Source organism: Pan troglodytes, chromosome 5 (assembly GCF_028858775.2).
Source record: "Pan troglodytes isolate AG18354 chromosome 5, NHGRI_mPanTro3-v2.0_pri, whole genome shotgun sequence".
In the NCBI taxonomy this organism is placed as follows: Eukaryota; Metazoa; Chordata; class Mammalia; order Primates; family Hominidae; genus Pan; species Pan troglodytes.
The window spans coordinates 172,142,132-172,163,957 of record NC_072403.2 but is presented as its reverse complement, the minus strand read 5'-3'; the positions used below and the strand labels follow the sequence as shown (position 1 = coordinate 172,163,957).

Here is a 21,826-nt window from a genome sequence, read left to right as displayed (position 1 = left end):
TCCCCACACTCTTTCAAAGAGTTGTTCACACAACTCCACTCTCCTGCCTTCTGGTTTTCTCCAACCACCCTGTCCTGGGTGCCGGGCCCCCCACAGCAGATTCTGACCACTCCTCCTCGGGGTCTCCTGGTGCATTTCCACAAGCGCCCTGGAGAACAGTTGTCCTTCGATCTCGCTGCCATTTTTCCTGTCTCCTTTCCCAGGGCACTTTCCCTGCCTACCTTTCTGCGTTGCAGTTCTCTCCCGACACCCTCTTCCAGCACATCTTGATATGCTGTACAGCCTTAAATACCAACTACTGGTGACAAACCCCCGATATTGAACTCCAGCCCAGACCCCTTTCCAGAGCTCACTCACATACCCAAGTGGCTCCTTGGCATCTCTTCGTAGATGTCTCAGGCTGTGCAACTCATCTCCAAACCTAACATCTCTAAGAGCCCTAGTTTCCTCCATAACCTCTCCCTATCAACCGCTGCAACAAAATCCCTTCCTAACCCTCTGCCTCCCATCTCAAAATGGCCTCACGACCAGGCGCCTGCTGGAAGCATCAATCTTGGCTGTGTCCCCCCTTTCTCTCAGCCCACTAACTGTACAATCTGCATGCAGCTTGGACTCTGAAACACACCTCAAATCTCTCCACCACTCTCCTGGCAGCCCCACAGTAGCCCAAAGCAGGGGCCACTGTGTCTTGTCTCCAGCAGCTTCTGCAGTTAATTCCAACTGGTCATGTTCTCCACCACTGTCCCTTAGAATCTGTTCTCATGGCATTCAGAGGAGGCTTACCTGGACTGGCCTTTACATACCTGTCTGCAAAGTAGCCAACACCCAGAGAGCCAAAGAAGAAGCCCGCATTCAAACAGGACTGAAAGAGGTCCAGCTTCCAGGAGTCAGCACACACCAGGTTGAACTGCCAGTCACACCACGGCAAGAGGAGGACGAAAAGCACAGAACCATGTGTGAGTCAGGACTACACCCTTCCATCCTCTCTTCAGCAAAGCAAATGCAGTTCATCAAACTCGGTATCCCTGGGCTGTTTCACAGAGTTTTCTCCTACTACATTTTCATAAGACAAATTCAAAGTTTCTGATGAATCACTCAGCAAATATCAAATGCGACTAACCCTTGAACAACATGGGTTTGAACTGCGCGGGTCCACTTACAGATTTTTTTTTCAATAAAATTTACACCGAGTGTGCCTGTCTCTTCTTCTACCTCTTCCACCTTTTCTGCCTCTGCCCTCCAGGACAGCAAGACCAAGCCCTCTTTTCCTCCTCCTCCTTAGCCAACTCCACGTGAAGATGATGAGGGTGAAAACCTTGATGATGATTCACTTCCACTTCGTGATGTTTTTCCACTTCCTTAAGTTTTTCTTAACATTTTCTTTTCTCTAGCTTACTTTATTGTAATAATACAGTCTATGATACATATAACATACAAAATATGTGTTCGTTGGCTGTTTATGTGATTGGCAAAGCTTCCTTCCAGTCAATAGTAAGCTATTAGTTGTTAAGTTTCTTGAGATAGACTGTGCCTTACGGTCACATGTGTGGGTGGGACCGAGGGTTAGGAGGACATCAGAGGCTCCCATGCACCAAAAGCCAGGGGAGGGAAGATATCAAGGTGGAGGGGACAGAGGAAAAGACAGGCATGGGCTGCTGGGAAGGGCTTGTTTTGTTTGGGTTTTTGGAGAAGGCAGATATTCCCTGCGTTTAGAGGCCTTGGGGAAGAAAACCAGGAGTGGAGGGTCATCCAAGAGTCCTACCTCCCGTAGCACAGAGCATGGTGACGCTGGCACATGCCTAGACATGGTAGAGGCTGGAGGGCAGAAGAATGGCCCCTTCCTCTTTAGAGTTGAGACAGGCAGAAAGAGTGGACTCTGGGGAGAACAGAGGGTGTTGGGTGGAGGCCTCTCGACCCTTTCAGTTCCTGGTACAGCCCCTCCTGGGTGGTCGACACATCCTTCCTTCCTGCCCCCGTCCCTCCACACTGCTTTGTCCGCATCAAGTCCATGGCTCCCCTAACCAGAATACTGTGGAGTATGATGGCAGTGAGTCACTTCACAGCCCTGGGCCTCAGTTTCCCTGTCTGAAACGTGTGTTGTTCCCATTCCATCACACCCATAGGGCTGCTGGGTGCATTGGAGGGGAGAAATCACATGCAGATAGCTTTAATAAATAATAAACCCTTTTATTTTAGAAACAGGTTTTATTACCCCCACTTCCAACCCTCAAATTTCTAAAGTTGCCAGTTTGAGCCACACCATGCCCCGATCCTGGGGTCAAACATTCAGAACTGACTTTGTGCAGTGGCTTATGCCTTAATCCCAGCACTTTGGGAGTCTGAGGCAGGAAGATCGTCTGAGCCCAGGAGCTTGAGACCAGGCTGGGGCAACAGAGTGAGGCCTCATCTCTACAAAATATTAAAAAATTAGTCAGACATGGTACCATGTGCCTGTAGTCCCAGCTACTTGGGAGGCTGAGTTGGGAAGATCAATTGAGCCCAGGAGGTTGAGGCTGCAGTGAGCTGTGTTCAAGCCACTGCACTCTAGTCTGGATGACAGTGTGAGACCCTGTCTCAAAAACCAAACAACATTCAAAGCCTCAAGGACTCTGAACTCAGCCAGCCTGGGTTCTGTCTGATGGACTGACTAGTTCCTTGACATGAGCACTTTTTTTTTCCCCTGAAATATAGGTTAAACTCTGTGTTACCACCTGAATTTCAGAAACAAACACAAGCCTCTCCTAGTAACTGCCTTCTGCCCAGACCCCAGTGTCTGCTCCTATGGGTGGTACAGCTCTGGGGCGTGCGACAAGCTACTGCTCAGTGGCACTCTCATGTTTTCTGCCAATCCCAATTTGATTTCCTCTAAAATTCAGCTTAAAACACAACTTCTCCATGGAGCACCTCCCAGGTCACCCACCCAATGTATAACTCTTTTTGGCTGTGGTTCTTTTCCTGCCTGCCGTGTGCTCTGCCATTAGAATACACGTGGACACGTCCTTATCTGGCTTCCCCAGGGTTTGTGTCTCCAACTGCCCAACTCTCTCTTTGCAGCCTCACCCGTGGTCTGCCGTACAGGATTTCACTCAAGTTGCAGGGGTCAGGGAAAGATGTGGAATTATTACCTGGGGCCTCGGCTTATTCCCTTCTCAGCCATTGTTTTTCTGGTTTTTATTATAATCTTTGCAAGTTGGTGTCTCTGTAAGATGTGCCTGCCGCCTTCCTGAAGCACCCTGTTGCCATCATGCCCCAGGACTGTATATGGAGCCTGTGAGCTCCTAGAGCTGGAGTGCATCCCACCTTCCAACATCTCATCCACACAGAGAACTGGCTCTGCCCCCAGGCTACCCTGAGGATCAGTTTCTAGAGCCATCTGCAAAGCTTGTAAACCTGCCGTGCTTCCTCTGCTCCCAAACACCAGCCCAACCATGTGTCAGTACCCTGACACATTTGTGCACCTTGAGAAGATAGGCTGGGCCCTGGGAGGAGCTGGGGCTGCATAAAGGTAGGGACGGGATGGAGGATGGGAATCTCCTAGGCCCACTCGCTGCTCCTGCTGGGATTTCACCAGGGCCGGGGCAGCTCTTTCCGGCACGATTATAAAGCAACCTACTGCTTCATCACAAGAACCACGCAGGGTCCTGGTGGAACCACAGATTCCCTGTGGATTCTGCCTCAGTGGGTCCCGAATAGGAATCCAGGTGATCCTGAGGATCAGCCAAGTTTGAGAAACACTAATGTAACTACCTCTGTCTCCCTTGGCCTGAGACCACTTTCCCTTGCTCAGCATTCATGGCTGGTGGAAGACACCTGGCCTGGTGTGGGGGCTGTGGCTGCAACCAAGACTGATAGAGGAGATCCTCTTGTTGGGAGAGTCAAAAGCCAGGAAAATGCCCACATTCCTCCCCCAGTGGACCTATGATCTTAGCACCTAGCCTTGGGGTGGGAGTTAAACTTGGTGTTCAAACAAATTAGCTCACCTTCCCTCCTAAAGCAAGTTCCAATGTCCAAGGCAATGCTAGGTTAAAAATTAGTTCTGCAGAAATGAATAACTAAGATTGATTCCCCAACAATAATTTTCAGTTTTGGAGGAGGAGCTGGGGTCAAGGAAGTTGGGGTTAAAGTGGGAGACAATTCTTACCCACGAGCCAGTTTCTATCACCCTCCCACCTACCCCCAGGCTTCCAATCACCTTGGAAAATCTCCACATGAATCCCACCACCCTCCCAACTTACCATGGCCCCAAAAGAACATGGAGTGCTTAGTGTGGGGTTGCCAGGTACAATACAAACCATATCCTCTTCACCATCTCTGCCCATCAGAGTTCCAGGATTCCCACAATCCTCCCCAGGGCTCTACATCTTGGGGTTATTGGAAGCCCCCTCCACAGCTGCCACGGACAGGCAAGCTGTTCTAAAGCACTCTCGGGCCCCTCTCTGTCCCAGCCTCCCCACTTCTGCTGCACCCCAAGGTCCCCTCTTACCAGGCCCCTCTACCTGCCCACATGGCTGCCTCTCCAAGGCTCCCAGTTCAGTGTTCAGAAGCTCCATTTTCCTATACCCCCCAAGTCAGAGCCCTCCGCCAAGCTGGGCCTCCTTCTCCCCAGCCCTGACAATGCTGGCATCTCTTACATCTTGTCTTCCCTTCATTCCCATGACAACCATGTTGGCCAACACTTCTTACCGGGGCTCACTCTTGGCCTCCTCATGCATCTCTCTACCTCTCCTGAAGCCTCCAATCCCACCACCGCCCCTTCCCACCCATTCGCGAGTCCAGCTAGGGTCACCTTGCTTGCCTGCCTAAATAAGACCCAAACTCCTTTGTTGGGCACTAAGGTAGCGTTGCCAGGGTTCACAAATAAAAATACAGAATGCCCGGGTAAATTTGAATTTCAGATAAACAACTTTTTTTTTTTTAGGATAAGTATGTTCATGCAATATTTGCATTTCCAGTCTCAGTTATCAGTACCAAATATCATGCAGTATCTGGGACATAAGTATCCTATCCAGTTGGATTATCTGAAGTTCACATGTTCGAGTTTAACTGGGTATCCTGTATTGTACCTGGCAACCCCACACTAAGCACTCCGTGTTCTGGCCCCAAGGTTAGACACCAGTGTTCTCCCCACAACTCCTCATATCATGACCCTCATATCAGCGCTCCTTGCACCCTGAATGCAGCAAACACTCCCTGGGCCCTGAGCCTGGGCTCAAGCTCTCCCCTTGGTCTGGGGATCTACTTCCCCTCCCCTCTACTCCACCTGTCCCCTCTCCTTGCTGGTCCAAATACCAGCTGAGGCTCAGCTCAAAGCCACCTCCTCCCAGAAGACGTCCATGATCAGCTCAGAGCTCAGCAGCTGAGATCTCTACCTTCTTAGAGCCCACCAGTCCCTTTCCGCCCTGCTCATGGCATTCACCACAGGCGGCCTTGGGCTGTCATTAAACGAACACTGGTCTCATTCTTGCCATCCTCTTCCCCTCTCAGTCCCCACAAGACTGCAGACTCCTTGAGGGACCTCACAATCTTCTTCTGCATCTCCCCTGCGGCATCACACCCAGTGCCAGAATAGAGGGAGTATGCCGAACATACTGGGTGGATGTCTGACTGGAGGAATGATCACATCTGATGTCCTCAAAGCAGAGTATGTCTCAGTCCCAGAGAGCAAACCCATCCCCATCCTGGTCTGCTTCTAGATTCCCAGTGGGAATGCCAGATGGTTGGAGATCCCTGGAAGGTGGGCTGCCTAACTTGTCATCCATTGTTGGAGGATGCCTTGGAGACAAGATGTCTCTTCAGCATCGTAAAGCCAGTTGCACCGGCACCTGCTCTGCTCCAGGCAAGCAGGTAGAGCAATGCTCAGGCCCAGAGGGGAGGGACCCTAAGCTTTCCTCCAGTAACAGCCCTAAATGTGTCACCACTGATACCACTCAGGAAAGGGAAAAGAGGAAGAACAGAGACTCAAGAAGTCCTGAGAGCTTGGGCGAGGGTAGTGGGGGCAGACAAATGGGCAGGACCAGAAGCAGGGAGGGCCCAGTTACCTCTTATTTCAGGGAAGCAGTGCCCGCACCAAAACCACGCCACTGCTCATTACTAACAGAAGGCCCCTGACGGGCTTTGGCCCACAGCTTCTCCAACCCACCAAGCATCCACACTTGTTACCGTGCAATAGTTTCAAAAGGGCTCATGATGGGAAAAAAATGTGGTGACACTTTTTACTAAAGGATTCTCAAAGCAAAATGCTCAAATAACCAAGTAAACTACTCAAGCAAGGCCCTTTTGAGGCCATCGCCCTATCCCATGGGCCCCATCGGACTGCACGGTGTGACTCAGTTTGGATTTGCTCAGTGCTTTCACAGATCCCAGCTGAACCTCACACCCCTATGAGGCAGCCGTCATCATCCGTGGTTGACTGATGAGGAAATGAGGCTTAGAGAGGCAGTGACTTACCCAGTGATGCTCAGCTAATAAGGGGCACAGCTGGGATTCCACCAAATATTCTCACTTCCAAGCCAGGGCAATTCCAGGCCACCTCAACACCATCATTGAGGTCAATCATCATCACTCTTGAGCAGAAGGAGGGGGCCCACAGTACTATTGGTGGGGAAGCAGGACCCAGAGCAAGTTGATAGTTCTGGGAGAAGCCAGTGGGGCAGGCAGAGAGGCTCCTGGTCTCCCAGTCGACTCCCATTCAAGCAACCTGGCAACCTGGCCCCCCACTTGTGCTAGCTGTTCTCTCCTGCCTCAGCTTCCTCCTCAAAGACCCAGAGTTTGTGGTGGATTAAACTAGAGAAGAGAATGCCCCGTGCCTGGGACACAGCCAGACACCCACGAACCGCACAATAAACACAGCCCCCTACCTCTTTCCTGATATGGAACTGAACTTCATAGGATTTGCTTTATATTTCTCCCTGTCCCAGGAACTCCCATGTTACAGAGGCTTTTTTACCTCAGTGACGATGGAAGAGCCGGGCGTGTCATACACCCAGCCATCCTGGCAGGGACCCAGCGGCAGGTGGCTCCTGTTGGTGGCCAGGCTAGCCAGGGGGTCTACACAGCTGAGGGCGCTCTGGTTCCAGTCCACTTCATAGCGCCTGCACTGGCCAAGGAAGGCCTCGCCCGCGGGCCCCAGGCCTGGCACTGTATAGTTCAGCTCCTCCGCAGGGCTCCAGCCACAGCGCTGGCTCAGCTCAGCCACCCCAGGGCTCTGGCAGCGGTGGTCAGGTGTGAAACCCAGGAAGACGATGCCCACACAGATGGGCGCAAAGGCAGCCGACAGCAGGCATAAGATGAGGAAGGCTTGCTTCTGGAACCAGCCAAACTCCCCAACCTGCTCCAGAATGTCATCCACGGTGGGCATGATGGCTCAGCACGCTCATGGCCGTGGCCAGACCTGCTCTGGGCTGCAGTGGCCAGGTGCAATGTCTCCCTCAGAGATCTTTGAAAAGGAGTGGTTTGAAATCAGTTTGCTGTCCAAGTGTGAAACATCTGGAAGGCAACCAAGTAGAAATAATCTTTTACCCTATGTTGCTGGTTTCAGGAAAAGGAAGAATGCACGTGGCCGTCTGATCAAATTGTTTGCTTTGCCGGGGAGTGAGTCAGTGGGGTCTAAGCCCAAAGAGAATTGGAGTTCAGCCACAGAGCAAGAGGAGGGCAGGAGAGCAGGCCGTGCAAACCTAGTAGCTCCCTCAGGGCTCTTCCAAAAAGAGTATCTACTCGTTTTCTAGATGTGATGGTATGAGGCGAGTATTGGGTGACAGCCAGGTACTAGATACTGTATTCAGCTAATTAGTTCTGTGATACCATTTAAGTATTTTTTTTAGTTTTTTTTTTCCATAGGTTTTGAGGGAACAGGTATTATTTGGTTACATGAGCAGGTTCTTTAGTGGTGATTTGTGAGATTTTGGTGCATCCATCTCCCAAGCAGTATACACTGCACCCAATTTGGGTGTTTTAAGCTCCACCTCTTCATTTGTGTGTGTGTATACATGTCTAGATGTGTTTACTTGTATGTACACTTACTGTTATATGTTGTGTCTACCAAATTGGCTTATAAGTAAAAGAGTGTTCATAAATTAAGTAAATAAGTCTAAGCAATTTTCAAATTCACTTGACTTAAGTATGACTTTGCTAAATAGGCTGTCTTTTAAATTATCAGTAAAATGAAAATAGAAATGCCTTCAAAATATAGACATGGTCTAAATTATGCAAGTCAGAAACTAGGTTGACTAAATGCTTTAAGGTCATAAACTGCTTTGGCTTTTGAAAATTGTTCAACTTTCCTGCTTTGCAGTTTGGTAGGGCCTGCCCTAGCTATGCTGGAAATAGTCAGACCTCATCTGCACCTAAGTACATAACTAAAATAACTTACTGGGTATTTCACCAAAATTAACAATTACTAAGAGCTACCATTATAACATGTAGTGATGACTACTGAAAACAGATCTACACGTGAGGTGAGTAAGGAGAGTAAAATGTATCATTAGTAAAATAATATAAGAAGGCATGGGAATATAAATTTTTGCCTAGTTCAGAGGGTTAAATGATTGTTTTAAATTATATAAGATAAAGCTTAAGGTTCAAACAAGTTATGGAAGGTTTGTAAAAAATTAATCTTGTAAAAGGAATCCTGTGTGTAAACATATTGACTACACTAAAAAGGATATTATTTGGTTTTCCGTAAGTTGAACATTGGAATACAAGCACAACAAGGTTTTCTTGAAGCACTTACATGCTGTTTAACAAAAAAAAATTTGTAAAAGGTTATAAAAGATTTATAACAATCTCAGTTCATGATCAAACTGATTAAGATTGGATGGATTTCTCTGTAAGGTTTTATTTTTTTTAATTGGGGTTGACATTAATAGACTAATGTAAGGGTGAAATTTGGCTTTCACTTGAACAAGATTTTCATGCAATGAAAGATTTTGTTTTCTTTGTGAATAAGCTACTGACACAAGAAGGGAAGGACAAGAGATCAACAGGACTGCAGGGTCAATAGGGCTCCATAGCTGAGGGGAAGGGAGCTCAGCAGCCTGACATGCTGGCGAAAGGGTAAAAGTTCTTACCAGTCAGACTTTTGGTTTCTCTCTCTGTGCAAACTGGTTGCAGGAACAATTAAAAAATCACTATATTCTCTGCCCCTCCATGAATTCAACTGGCCATTTGGCATGGCTAAAGTTGGATAATAAGAGACTTTAAAGGACTTCTTAAAAAGGAGTGCGATGGTTAAAAGTTAGATTGTTTGGAAAATTAGATCTTCCCTCTTAGTGACTGAAGGTTTTTGCTTTGAGTCATTTAAATGAATGACTTATAGTAACCAAAAATTCTGTTAAGTGTTTTGAGCCTTTACAGCTTCAAAATTTTCTTTCCTAACCCCTGAGTTTTGGATGCTACAGAAGACCACTGGAGCATCGAAAGGGAGAGGTAAACAGGGTTATTTGACAAGTTTAGTTACATAGGATTACCAAAATAAGGTGTTTGATCTTCAGGTTATATTTTAGTGAAAAATGTTAATGTGTGTTTCAAAATTGTATGGGATTTCTAGATTTCTGATGCCTGAGTTTGTGTTATCAATCATAGCTAGGGTTATTGTGTTAGGTTATTGTAAATCACAGAGGTGACCAGATTTCTTCATCAATTGTGTTTTTGACTATGAATACGCTAGGACATTTTGACATTCACAGACAATTGTTGTCATGTTTTGATCCTCTTCAAGGGATGGATTATAGTCTTCAAATGCAGATATCTGATAATTTTGGAGATTGTGAATAGGAGTTGACTGGGTGAGCTGAACTAATAGAAGACTGAAGCAATCTTGTTTTGACTTTTTGCTTGGAATATTGTTGATCCTTTATCTTGTTTTTCAGAATCAAGGAAGCTTTTCTTTTGAGCTTGTAGCTTTTGACAATTGTGAAGGTGAACCAACTAGTGATATCTGACTACAGCTCAGAAGAAACAAGGGATGGGCCGTTAAACTCCAAATGGTCATGAAAATGGAGCCTCAGATGATGGCTGCCTTGTACTGGGTATTCTTAGATAGGTCTCTGAGAGAGACTTGACTGTTGTTTTCCCAAAACAATACCCCTGGTCAGCACGAAGCAGTTAAGAGTGGTCATTGTCCCTACCCTAACAGCAGTTAGGTGTACCTCTTCAGAGGGGGAAATGATGGCAGCAGTAGGGAGGCGTGGCTGGGGCTGAACACTCCACAGAGCTGATGGAAGCCCCACCCTCCTGGGACTGTGGATCCAAGCCTCCTTGTGCTCTTGGAGGGGGCCAGCAGCAGGCCAGATCTGCCTGCCTGGATGCAGCTGCAACCACCTGACCTGTGGCTGCAGACCTGGGCCTCACTCCACAGAGCAGGCAGGAGCCAGGAACAAGCAGGAACCCCACCCCTTCTGAGTTGGCAGGGTGGGAGTTCCATGGATGCAGCTGTGGCTGCCCTCTCAGGCACAAGACCTGGGCATCTCTGCAGCCTGCAACCTCAGGGGCCTGGGAAGGCCTCCCCACTAGTCCCCATCCCAGGCTCAGAAGAGTCTGCTCCCACTGCCTGGCCCCTCTCCCATCCCAGCACCTGCTGTGATCTCAGAGCAGGGTTGGGGTTGAGACCTGGGGCCATGAATGGCAGCAGGAGGCAGACAGAGTCCTGGGAAGAAGGAGGTGTGTCCCTAGTAAGGCCCACCTTCAGGCCAAGAAGGGCCTGAAGGCTGGGGCCTGGGCTGCCAGTCCCGGAAACCAGAGTGGGGACTTGTGGTGCCTCTTCCTAACCCACCCATGGCCACCCACAGAACAACTGGCATGCACTTCCTCCCTTCTGAGGTCCATAAAAGCCCTGGACTCAGCCAGAGCAGGGCAGAGGATAGCTAGAGGATGAAGAGGGCAGAGAGATGATGGGACAACCAGCTGCAGAAAGGAGTACCCTCTCTGCCGATAGCTGGAGATGATGGGACAACCCACAGAGAGGAGCCACATTCTCTGCTGATAGCTGCAGCGACAACCTGCTGGCAGAGAGGAACCACCCTCTCCAGGGCTTCCTCTCTGCTGAGAGCTGCAGACATCAGGATGACCAGTTGCAGAGAGGAGCTACCTCTCCTGGGCCTCCTCTCTACTGAGAACTGAACACTCGACAGATGACCTGCCTAGAAGAGGAGCTACCCAATGCAGGTGTCCTCTGAGCTGTTGTAACACTCAATAGAGCTCATCTTGGTCTTGCTCACCCTTCACTTGTCTATGTCCCTCATTCTTCCTGGATGCAGGACAAGAGCTCATGCAAAGGCACCATGACCACAGAGGTTTCCAGCCAGAAAATTGACACCTCAAAGGTCCTATAACAAAGAGACAGTCACCAAAGCTGGGACAGCTGCAGGCATGGGGCACCACAGGACCCCAAAACCAGCCCTACCACCCAAAAAGTACCTTACAAGGTGGAGGGAAGAGCAGGAGACAAGAAAGAAGACCAGAGGGTGTAGCAAACTGGCTGTCCAGTGGCCCACATATCCTCACCTCTCAGCTGAGTGTGCAGAACCTGTGACTTGCCTGTAACCAATGGAAATGGCAAGTGTCACGGATGACACCTCCGTGATCATGCTCCTTAAGATTGTAACGTCCACATGGCTGGGAGTCTCTCTCCCCTGCTGGCTGTGATGGAGCCCTGGCCCTGTGGTGGAGGCCCACATGGCAAGGAGCTGTGGGTACCTTCAGCTGGCAACCAGCGGGAAACCAAGACCCTTGGTCCTGAAGTGGGACAGAATGAATCCTGCCGATATCCACTTGAGCTCCAAATCAAATCTTTCTCCAGATGAGCCTTGAGACGAGGCCACCACTGCAGCTAACACCTTGAATGTAACATCCAGCTGCCCTGCAGCTACCCTCCTGACCACAGAGCCCAGGAGACATGGAGTGTGCATGCTTTACGCAGCTCAGTTTGTGGTGACATGGTGTCACGGCAACAGACAAGAAAGCTTCAGGCTCCTGGGAATCCCAGAGCGGCTGCAGGGCTCCTCCCTGCCCCACACTGAGCAGCCCAGCACTCTCCAGCAGGCCCACTGCCTGCACCTTGTCAATGACCCAGATGGCTGTGCTTTCCAGAACCTACCCGAGTTCCTACAGGTGCCACTCACTGCCTCCCCTCCCCTGGGCAGACTCCTCGCTGATGGTGCAATAGCCCAAGTTCCTAGGGAACCTGGGCCAGGGAGTTACCTCTGCACAGGGGTAATGCCCCAGTAGGCTCTGGCTCAGAGTTGCTGATGGAAGGCATCAAAGTGGCACAAGGTGGAAAACACCCCATCCCTCCCCCATTTTCAGACCTAGGAGTGCATGCGGCATTGGGGGTGAGCCCCTCCACATGCACATAGAAGTACAGATAAACAGAGGCCCATGGTGTCAGGCATACTCTGGATTTCTGAGACTCTCAGCTGAGCCTCAAGCCCAGTAGACCCACTGGCTGATTTGGTCAAAAGCATGCCCCACCTTGGGGGCTGCAGCTCCATAATTCCCACTCCTGGGGGGTTTTCTTCTTTGGAAATGCTCAGCTGCTGCCAAGAGAGGGCTCAAGGGGGCTGCCACCCAGAAGGCTGAGCATGCCCTGGGCAGGAGGGAGGTGGGCCAGAGGCAGACACTCCCCAGCCCAGAGGAAGGTGGTGGCGCACACTCAGTGCTGGCCCTATTGTGCCCACAACCCTGACATGAGTGTCCTGCATGTGGATGGGAAGCAGCCAGGGTGCAAGGGGCCCACTTTCAGCACACTTTGAGGAGAAACCAGACCCCTCTGTGGTACCACCTCCCCAGTGGCCTGTCCAGGCCAAGCCTGGTGCCACTGCTCACCTGTTTCATGGAGAAAGCAGCTGCCCCCAACTCTGGGTGCTCAATGGACTCAGGCCTCCTTTCTTTGGCTTGGACCAGGGAGCAAGGGAGCCTGTACCCACCCGTGCATCCTTCCTTTTCCACTGTCTCCCAGCCCCATGGTTTGGGTCCATGAGGGGATGACCAGACATCCCAGGCAATCAAAATTGCAAAGGGGAGATGGGACTGAGGGCCATGGCCAACTGAGAACAAGCCGTTGCCACCATCCTGAGCATCTAGGATGGCAGGCCGGGCTCCTTCTGAGTCCCATCTCCTGATCTGATGGAACTGCTCACCCCCCATGTACTGCAGATGAGAAATGAGAAACGAAGGCCTAAGGGGGCAAGTCATCTGCCCAGAATCACATGCCTGGCTCTATGTCAAGTCTTAATAAATCAACTCACTCAAAGCCCTGTCACCAGGGACTGATTTTCCAAAACTCCCTATGCTGAAACCCTATTCACCTAATGTCCAACTAGACACAAACTCCAGGTGGGCATCTCATCTGTCCTAGGTCTCAGTGCCCCCTAAGGCCAGGGAGGAGAAGGGGATCAAGCCAGCTGCCAGAGCCGGAGCAGAGGCAGGTCTCACCTGGAAACAGAGAGAAGGCAAGAGCTGGGTTTAGGCCCAGATTTGTACGTGAATCCAGGTACCTTCCAGTGAAGTGGCTGTCAGCACACAGGGCAGACCAGTCCTGGCCCCAAGGGCCGTGATGGAGGTCTGGGGAAGCACATATGTGTGAGAAAATCAGCCATGAATGAGCAAGTCAGTCACTGGGCACTGGGCCTGCTGCCCACCCGATGGTCCCAGGTACAGAGGGGGCAGCTGCCTGGGGTGGAAACTCCTGCTCCTGCCACTCCCCTCCCCATGGGGCTGTGCTCAGGGCCCCGCAGTGTGTCCTAGGCTTCTGTCCTCCTCAACAGGCCCCCAGGGTTGGCTGTTTCCTGCTTTGTGCCTGTCAGGAGGGGAACGCTGTGCTCCTAGGAACCTGGAACAGATTCTCCCTCACAGTCTCAGAAGGAATCAACCCTGCCAACACCTTGATGTTGGACTCCCAGCCTCCAGAACTGGAAGACGTACATTTCTGTTGTTGAAGCCCCTAGTCTGTGGTACTTTATTATGGCAGCCCTCCCAAACAAATCCAGAGATGAGGCCCAGGACCTGCGGGCAGAGCTAACACAGGGAGGCTGACTTCCGGCCATGAGGAGCCCCAAGGCAGGCCTGTCATCCAGGTGGCCCCCACCACGTCCACTCACCACCCTGCATGCCCTTGTGGCCCATTATGCTAACTGTTCCTGGGAACTACTGAAAATTTGATGCAGAAAATCCAGTCATTTTCCTAACTGTTCAAAAACATGGTCCTGAATGTCTATTTTAGCCCAGGTACCATTGAGAGGTGACAGCATGCTGGCAGTCCTCACAGCCCTCGCTCACTCTCGGCACCTCCTCTGCCTGGGCTCCCACTTTGGTGGCACTTGAGGAGCCCTTCAGCCCACCGCTGCACTGTGGGAGCCCCTTTCTGGGCTGGCCAAGGCCAGAGCTGGCTCCCTCAGCTTGCAGGGAGGTGTGGAGGGAGAGGCGCGAGCGGGAACTGGGGCTGCACGGGACGCTTGCGGGCCAGCTGGAATTCCGGGTGGGCGTGGGCTTGGCGGGCCCCGCACTCAGAGCAGCCGGCCGGCCCTGCCGGCCCGGGCAATGAGGGGCTTAGCACCCGGGCCAGCGGCTGTGGAGGGTGTACCGGGTCCCCCAGCAGTGCCAGCCCACCGGCGCTGCGCTCGATTTCTCACCGGGCCTTAGCTGCCTTCCCGCCGGGAAGGGCTCAGGACCTGCAGCCCGCCATGCCTGAGGCTCCCACCCCCTCCGGGGGCTCCTGTGCGGCCTGAGCCTCCCGGACGAGCACCACCCCCTGCTCCACGGAGCCCAGTCCCATCGACCACCCAAGGGCTGAGGCGTGCGGGCGCATGGCAGCTCCACCTGCAGCCCCGGTGCGGGATCCACTGGGTGAAGCCAGCTGGGCTCCTGAGTCTGGTGGGGAACTGGAGAACCTTTATGTCTAGCTCAGGGATTGTAAATACACCAATCGACACTCTGTGTCTAGCTCAAGGTTTGTAAACACACCAATCAGCACCCTGTGTCTAGCTCAGGGTTTGTGAATGCACCAATGAACACTCTGTATCTAGTTACTCTGGTGGGGCCTTGGAGAACCTTTGTGTCCACACTCCGTATCTAGCTAATCTGGTGGGGACATGGAGAACCTTTGTGTCTAGCTCTGGGATTGTAAACGCACCAATCAGAGCCCTGTCAAAACAGACCACTCAGCTCTACCAATCAGCAGGATGTGGGTGGGGACAGATAAGAGAATAAAAGCAGGCTGCCCTAGTCAGCAGTGGTAACCCGCTCGGGTCCCCTTCCACACTGTGGAAGCTTTGTTCTTTCGCTCTTTGCAATAAATCTTGCTACTGCTCACTCTTTGAGTCCACACTGCTTTTAAGAGCTGTAACACTCACCGCGAAGGTCTGCAGCTTCACTCCTGAGCCAGCGAGACCACGAATCCACCAGAAGGAAGAAACTCCGAACACATCCCAACATCAGAAGGAACAAACTCCAGACTCGCCACCTTAAGAGCTGTAACACTCACCGCGAGGGTCCGCGGCTTCTTTCTTGAAGTCAGTGAGACCAAGAACCCACCAATTCAGGACATATGGCATGGACACTTGTGATAGGAAGAGAAATGCTCATGCCTTCCTACACGGAACTTTGTAGAGGAGTAAAAAATCCTATTCTGTGTACTCTTCTAAGTTTTCTGCTGGGGCCCCTATAAAAAAAAATTAAAAGATTAATAAGAGAAAAACAAGTTTCTAGCATGTACATCTCATATAGACATGAGAGAAATTCAGGAAACAGCAATTGAAAGATAGGCTTCACGCTCTGGCACACGTAGCATCTTCACTAAGAACAATTTATTTGTAGAGAAATGCTGGGACACAGGAAAGTGACTTCAAGCTTCCAGAGGCGGCGCTGCAGGAAGGCGTCTGCACCAAGTGGAAAGGGTGGGGTAGGGAAGGCGAGTTAGTGAGGCTGGTTATGTGAACACCTCTGCTGCCATCTCCAAGCTGAGCGGTGTCTGGAGCTGTCTTTGTGATTAACTCTTGTTCAGAGAGGGAAGGAGAGACACTTCTGAAAAATGTATGTCTTGCTTTTAGGCAAATACATTTGCTGCTTCTTAACTGCCTCCAGTGCCAAATAATCCTTAGGCTAAAGTAGCATGTTGCAGGTCAGCATGTTCTGGCTTCCTTCAGCTCCGATGGGAGGAATCATGACATGGGGTTCTGTGTACTCTCCCAGAGGCACAGGGCCTTGGGGAGTGCCCAGCATGTATGTGCGTGCATCGTGTGACTGGCAGTGGGAAGGTTGCTGAATGTGTCTGGGCTAGTTTGCTTAGGCTGCCATAAAGTACCATGGACTGTGTAGTTTAAACAATTTGTGTTCTCATACTTCTGGAGGCTGGGAGTTTGAGATCCAGGTGTGGGCAGGTTTGCTTTCTTCCGAGGCCTCTCTCCTTGGCTTCCAGTTGGCCATGCCTCTGTGTGAGTCTGCGTCCTAATCTCCTCATCTTATAAAGACACATATATTAAATTACATCCCATTCATATGATCTCATTTTAACTTAATTATCTCTTTAAAGACACTATCTCCAAATAAGGTCACATTCTGAAGTACTGGGGTTAGGAGTTCAACATGTGAATTTTGGGGAATATAGTTCAACCCATAGCAATCTACCTCAGCACCCAAAGGTGGGAGGATAGTGTAGGAACAGGTCAGAAGTGCCAGTTCAATGGCTCCAGTATTTCAGCAGCATCAATGCTAAGGTTAACTTAGAGAATTTGACCTGAAGGAGAGAGAACTCTGTTGGCGGTGTTAAAATTACAGATCATAACACGACAGAACAGACTCTTTGTGGAAGTAAGATGCCGAATTACAAACATGACCTATGGGCCATGCCAGGCAAGGGTTAAGTCAGGCACTTAAAAAATAAACTAGGTTCTAACTGCCACAAAGTTTTGTTTTGTTTTCTTTTTCTCTGGCAGCTAAATAAGCAGGGGCCTGGAGATCAGCAATAAGGCAACAATTTCAGCTCACCGCCTATGGCCAGATGCAGACTAACTGACCCCCTTCTCCACCAGCTGTAACTACAGCTTTGATTTAACAAGAGCCTGATTTCAGGGACTTTCTCCTGGTAAAAGACCACCAAGCATGGACTGGTTCTGTCTAGTTTGCCCAGGCATGCACTGAGGGTGTTCATGTCCCTGCTTCACCTTTTGACACATAGGTCCTAATTGAAATGCATTTAAATGTTAAGTCTCCACCCCAAAGTGATCATGGGGCCTATGTAACAGGAATGTTTACAATGCACATGCATGTCCCCCTGTCATGAATATTCATAGCTCCCCCCATCACCTGTTGAATATGTATGCTTGGCCAACCCATTCAACATAAATTCCTGCCTCATCCTTCCCCCTCTCCAAGTACCTGCCTTTGGTCTCTGCCGGATACGCTTCCCAGCCTGCCAGGATGGCGATTTTGCAGGCTGAGACCCTTTACAAGAAATAAAGCTTTCCTTTTCAAATTTATGAACCTCATGATTTTAAACTGACAGGGGACAAAGCTGAGGGGAAGAAGTGGGGACTGCTTCTGGGGAGAATGGGGGCTGGAGTGGCATGTACTGATTTTCTCTTATTCTTCGTAGTCTTTTGGTTTTCGCTTTTATCCAGCTTTACTGAGGTGTAACGGACAGAAAAATTATGTAGAATAACCTTGAATAACCCAGGGATTAGGAGCACAGACCCCACACACAATCGAAAACCCACATAGAACTTTAACTCCCCTAAAACTTAACAACTAGTATTGCCTAGTGTTGACCAGAAGCCTTACCAATAACAGAGTCAATTAACACATATTTTCGATGTTGTATGCATTATATACTGTATTCTTACAATAAAATACAGAAAAAGTTTTAAGAAAATCATGAGAAAATATATTTATTATATATTAAGTGGAAGTGGATCATCATAAAGGTCTTCATCCTTGTCTTTACCCTGAGTAGGCTGAGGAGGAGGAGGAGGAAGTGGGGGGTTGGTCTTGCGGTGCCAAGGGTGCCAGAGGTGGAAGAGGTAGAAGGAGGGGCTGACGCATCGGGTGTAACTTTTACAGAAAAAAAACATCCGCATGTAAGTGGACCCACAGAGTTCACACCTGTATTGTTCAAGGGTCAATTGTATACTTATGTTGTACAACATGATGTTTTGAGATACTTATCATTACAAAATCATTGCCCCAGTCAAGCTAGTTAAACATATCCATCACCTCAAATAATTTCCTTTTATTTGGAGAGGGGAAAGAACACAAGATCTACTCTCTGAAAATTTTAAATACACAAAGCAGTATCATAGTCACCATGCTGCACAGTGGATCTCCAGAATTCATTCATGTTGCATAGCTGAACCTCCGCACCCTTTCACCAACATCTGCTCACTTCCTGCACCCTCTGGCCTTTGGTAACCACCATTCCACTCTCTGCTTCTGAGTCCAACCTTTTTAGATTCCACATATAAGTGAGATCATGTGGTATTTTTCTTTCTGTGTCTGGCTTATTTCACTTAGCATAATGTTCTCTCAGCTCATCCATGTTGTCACAAATGACAGGATTTCCTTCTTCTGCAAGACTTGGTATTCCATTGTGTGTGTGTATACATACACGCATTTTCTTGATCCATCTTTATTTGTCAGTAGACACTGAGGCTTTTTCCCTATCTTGGCTATTGTGAATAATGCTGCAATGAACAGGGGCTGCAGAGATCTCTTCAAGGTACTGACTTCATTTCTTTTGGATATACACCCAGATGTGGGATTCCTGGTAGCTGTTCTTAATTTTTTCAGGAACTTCCTGTTTTCCATAATGGCTATACCAATTTACATTCTCACCAAAGGTGGACAAGTGTTCGCTTTTCTCCACATCCTCACCCACACTTGTTGTCTTTTGTCTTTCTGACAGTAGCCATTCTGGCAAGTGTGAGGCAATGTCTCACTGTGTTTATGATGTGCATTTCCCTTATGATCAGTGATGCTGAGCATTTTTTGATATACCTGTTTGGGCCTCACTGCTCATCAACGGTGTGGTCTCATACAGACCACCCACCCAGCATGCTCCGTGGGAGCCTCTGGAAAACAACAGAACCTCGCCACAGGAGGGAATTTCCCAGTGGATGGTCACAGGCCACCAGCTCCCCCAGGGAACACAGGCAAATGTCTAGGAATTGCTGCCTACCTGGAGGCCTGCTGGCCATTTTCTATTGTGATTTCACATGTGGTCAGCAACTCTCCTTTAAAGACTCTGAAAGGTCGCATACCAAGAAAAGCTGTTTCTCTTCAATTCAGCATTTCCCAAACTTATTAGAGCTCAGGTCCTTTTCATTTTTTGCAAAACATCTGTTAACAACATACAGAACAAGTGTTCCACGGGGCACACTGCGAAAAATGTTTCTATATGACAATCCATACCTATGCCAACGGGATTTTCTAGTTCAACTATGATTTTACAGTTAGACCCAAGGGCCCTCTCCCTAATTGTTCCTGAAGAGCTGAGTCCTAAAGCCGCTGGGTGGGGCAGGGCAAATCAGGCACCCTCCCAGAGGTGGGGCGGGTGAGAAGAGTGACCTCATGTGTCGAGGTCATGGAGGTTACAGAAAGGAGAAACTTTCCAGACAGAAGTAAACCAAATGGCACAATGATCACATGCAACACGTGACCATCACAGGCTCCTCTACTGAAAAGGGCATCATTGTGACAGCTGTCAACACCGAAACAGCATTGAGGCTTAGCTGGCAGTACCGTCCCCACACATTGTGGTTCTGATGGTGGCATCTTAGTCCTGTGAAGGTCCTCATTTGTAGAAATGCCTGGTGATGGGAGGGAACTTAGTCTCAAATGATTCAGGGAAAAAAGAGTTCTTTGTCCTGTAAGTTTGAATGTCTACATGTTGTCTCAAAATGTTTTAAAAGAAAGAAAAATAAAACCCTGAAGCCCAGGGTGAGGTCACAAGTCTTTTCTTGAACCTGACTTCCTGCTTCCTTCCAGGGCTCTGTGCTCCACCCTGTCTCTAGCAACCCACCATCACTTCTTGGATGTCACCGAGGCCAGCATCCCAAGGCTGCTTTCTCTGGGATGGGGCTGAGTGGCGCCAGATGACCTCACCTGGGCTGTGAGCCCCTCATTTTATTTTCACTCTCCCAGGTGTGACAACCAATAACCCCATTCACTAGATTGTGTTTCCCTTAAACACTGAGCATCAAAACGACATTATCAATTACTTTTTATTCAATTTGTTTTGCAAACTGGTCAAACTACAAGATAGCATAAAAGGTAAAGAAATACAAATAACTGACCATTCACAGCCTACCTTCAGTCTGTCCCTCTTTAAGAAAAAGACCTGGCTGGGCATGGTGGCTCATGCCTGTAATCCCAGCACTTTCGGAGGACAAGGCAGGTGGATCACGAGGTCAGGAGATCGAGACCATCCTGGCCAACATGGTGAAACCCTGTCGCTATTAAAAATACAAAAATTAGCCGGGCGTGGTGGTGCGCGCCTTTAATCCCAGCTACTAGGGAGGCTGAGGCAGGAGAATCTCTTGAACCCAGGAGGCAGACATTGCAGTGAGCCGAGATCATGCCACTGCACTCCAGCCTGGCAACAGAGTGAGACTCCATCTCGAAAGAAAGAGAGAGAGAGAGAAAAGAAAAGAAAGGAAAAAGGAAGGAAAGGAAGGAAAGGAAAGGAATGAAAGGAAGGAAAGAAAGACCTGACTTCCTCCCAGAGAGAGCCTCGCAGGCAGTCTGAGGCTTCTCAGCTCAGCACAGCCACAGCTCCGATACCCAACCTCCTATCTGGTTGCTGAAGCGTCTCCGTCTCTTTACTTTCATCTAGACTATCTTTCTCAAAAGCCCAATCTGGCCCTTCTACAGCTCTCAACTGCTTTCAGGACTTCAAACTCCTTACTGCGACAGTCACAGCAGGCTCCAAGTTCTGGGCTTGCTTCTGCCTTACCTATCCAACACCCCCAGGCCACATTGTCCCCAACTCAATGTGGCTATCTTGCCGCCTTGCACACAAGCTCACCTGCACCACGACTGCCCATTGACCCCATTCTCACAGAACAATGTCCAGAACTGACAGCAAGTATGGCTCAAGGACACAAGAGGCCAACTACTAGTCAACAGAGTGGAGCCGGAGAAGTAAGAAAGGACATGAGTGTACCTCCCTGAGCCATGGGATTCTTCAGAGTCAGTAAAGGATATTTCCAGAAATCCAGTCTCATCCATACAACCTCCTGGTGACACACACACTGGCTCCTTGTGACCCGATCGCCAACAGGGGTAAGACCTATGTACCCATCAGTGCTTTAACTTGTACAATGGATCGGACCAGCCCAAAGTGTTCTTTAATCACCAGGTGGCATCTCAGTCGTGTGAAGGTCCTTGTTTGTAGGAATGCCTGGTGATGGGAAGAAACTTCGTCTCAAATGATTCAGGGAAAAAGAGTTCTTTGTCCTGTAAGTTCTAATGTCTATATGTTGTCTCCTGTCTGTATGTCTATATGTTCCTTCCTGAGGAATCATCTCGTGTTACGTATTATTTTAGGGTTGGTGAAGTACAGGCTTCAGGTGCTCTTAAAATGTTCATAAGAACCAGATTTCCACTTCACTGTGGATTTCCTTGGTGTGGGGTTTGCCTATTCCATCTTTAGCACCCCAGTTCTTATTCTATGTCTCTGTCATTCATGGACAGCCTCAAGAAAGGGGCACAAAAAATTTTGTTAAAAGGAAGCTAAATACCCAGGTTGTACTCCATCAATAAAATCATTTCTCTGAAAAAGAGTCCAATTCTGATTTGCTGTCACGGGATGTTTTCCTTAAAATATCATCTGTAACAACAG

General features: G+C 49.3%; 1 protein-coding gene across 1 annotated transcript in view; it reads right to left on the bottom strand.

Annotated features, from left to right (window-relative positions):
* Positions 1–15,652, bottom strand: part of SLC22A1 (solute carrier family 22 member 1) — a 49,200-nt gene extending 33,548 nt beyond the window's left edge. The window contains exons 1-3 of the mRNA XM_016956576.4: positions 15,345–15,652; positions 6,947–7,485; positions 804–907 (exon numbers count right to left, since the gene is read on the bottom strand). Of these exons, the coding sequence (XP_016812065.1) occupies positions 804–907; positions 6,947–7,357 (515 nt within the window). The 5' untranslated portion in view covers positions 7,358–7,485; positions 15,345–15,652. The remainder of the gene's footprint in view (positions 1–803; positions 908–6,946; positions 7,486–15,344) is intronic.
* Positions 15,653–21,826: the final 6,174 nt, after the last annotated feature.